A 2241-nucleotide genomic window follows, 5' to 3' on the forward strand; every position below is an offset into this window, starting at 1 on the left:
CACACCGCACCACATTCTTCCCCCTCCCCCCCTCTCTCTCTCTTTTCTGGTCCCATTTTGAAGGGTGCGGGACGCCACCTTGGCGATGGATGTCCCTCCCGCACGACAGGCCATACCCGACGCGTCCACGACCACTGTGATAAGCTGTACTCCCCTGAATGTAATGTAACGAGTCCCGGCCGCAACTGGACGCGGTGCTACGCGAGTTTGTCACGAACACTCTTGACCGGACGCCATACTATTTATTTCACGCGGGCTTCGAAGTTTGTTGTATAAATTGTCGCAGAAACGGGATGAATTGCGCGGACTCCCGCGACACAACGGCCTCGGCGACGCGCTAAAACCTCCGCCGCGCGCGTGTGCGGCCATGCGCGAGGATGAGAGGCGAGGAGCCGGACGACGACGTCGCCAACGACGACGACGTCCCCCCGCCCGCCCCCTCCCTCTTTTCCATCCCTTCATCTTTCTCGCTCTTTCCGTCTTTCCCGTCGTCGCCACTTGTTTCGTTCTCGAATCCGAGATTATGAGTGTTGCAGGCGCGGGTTCTCACGACGTGAACTTGGAACCGGTTCCACATACACTCACTCCACACTCGCTCACTCGGTGCGCCGGGCCGGGGCTGTGTCGCCCCTCGCCCCCTTGCGCCCAAAGCACCAAAGCGTGCAACGACTGCATCAGATCGCTGACTGGCGCGCCCGGCGGCCCGGCAGAGTGGAGGAGGCTTTATTCGCATATGAGAGAACATGGCTATTATTATTATTCGGGCTATACGCAGAGCTCAAGAAACACTACTTGAGAAAAGTCAAAATACTTCATCATATTATCATTGAGATTGATTTGTTCTGCTTCCATTTCTTTTCCGCGTTCAGCTGCCCACAGTCGCGCTCAACGAATATCGGCCGAAATAATTTCGAGCACGGACTACGCGAAAATTCAATAATTGCAACTTGGGAAGACGTCAGAAGCAAATGTCTGCGCAAGGCAATATTCGGGAGCGCCTTATTAAGGGGGGAAACACGAAGACAAGGCGCAGGAAAGAAAGGAGAATAAAGTATCATAGAAAAGTACAAGGCGCCGCAGAAACGAATGAGAACGTCTGAGAAATGGGGACCCCGACCGGCGCGGCGGCACCCCCGAAGACCCACGCGACCAGACGAGGCGCGGGGGGCGACCAGACAAACCGAAACCCCCCAGACAAAACGGCCCGACCCAAATTAGCGACACGAGGATAAAGAGATAAACACTCGTTTAATAGTAAATAATACGAAGGGAATCACACCCGTAGCCGTAGGAGAGCCGGCCGGGCCCCGGGCCGAGAGGTGTACCATAATCACGGGGTGCCAAACGTTCTCGGAACGGAGACGAGCCACCAAAACTACAATTAGGACGGACGGGGTCCGGGCCCGGGTGGGAGTGGCAGGGGCCGCCAGCCCGTCCAGGTGTCACTCTGACCCGCCGACCGGCCGAGTTGTCATTCCCGACCGAAAACTTTATCGGACAGAAATAAGAAACGGACCGGACCGGAGCTTGTGTTTTAAAGCCGCGTAAGCGTTTCGGCGAAGAGCATGCTCCGCACAAACTAATTTGCCGAGAGATTCGACACGGGCGCCGCGAGGAGCAACATCGAACCGATTTGTCTGCGTTCACCTGACCTCCGACAGGCCGCCGGCCCATTTGTAGTTGGTCGCTGGAACACGCAGCGGAGCCGAAATGCCATTCGCAGCTTTAGCCTCCATATTGTGCGGCGCGGCCCCGCGTCACCCGCTTCCGTGTCCGAGACCATGTCGTTTTCAACAACGCCCACCGCCCCAATTTCCTCCCGCTTTTCTTTCCCTTTACTCCCCCCTTTCCCTGCCCGGCCTACGCGGCCCTTTTTTCCTGATGAAGGATAAAACGGTCGCACTCGCGCCGCGGCCGAGCTGACCGCGCGCGCCGCCGAGACCGACTCGAATTATTAACTTCTGTTTTGCCTTCTTTCTCTTTAAAAATGCGGCGGAGGGGTTGGGCCGCGCCGCGGCGACGCACACGGCCGGGCCAAAAGGGCCGCGCTTGCACGCAACCCGGGGCCAGGGCCGCCACGCGAGGGCAGGACGAGTGAGCAGAACAGGCTACAGTACCTGGCGGTGGTGCAGTCGCGGTACAGCGTGTCGAAGTCCTTGCAGGAGAGCAGCTTGCAGCGGTTGACGCCGGGCTGGATGGCGCCCAGGCCGCGGAGGATGCGCACCTGCTCCACGTTGCAGA

At 58.5% G+C, this 2241-nt stretch overlaps 1 protein-coding gene across 1 annotated transcript in view; it reads right to left on the bottom strand.

The window, feature by feature from the left end:
* Positions 1-2239, bottom strand: part of LOC113202634 (dachshund homolog 1) — a gene marked incomplete at its 5' end in the record, with an annotated part of 24523 nt that extends 22284 nt beyond the window's left edge. Inside the window, one exon of the mRNA XM_052266525.1 lies at positions 2118-2239. Coding sequence (XP_052122485.1) covers positions 2118-2239 — 122 coding nt within the window. The remainder of the gene's footprint in view (positions 1-2117) is intronic.
* Positions 2240-2241: the final 2 nt, after the last annotated feature.

This window comes from Frankliniella occidentalis, unplaced genomic scaffold, assembly GCF_000697945.3.
Source record: "Frankliniella occidentalis isolate FOCC.00 unplaced genomic scaffold, Focc_3.1 Scaffold39, whole genome shotgun sequence".
NCBI lineage: Eukaryota > Metazoa > Arthropoda > Insecta > Thysanoptera > Thripidae > Frankliniella > Frankliniella occidentalis.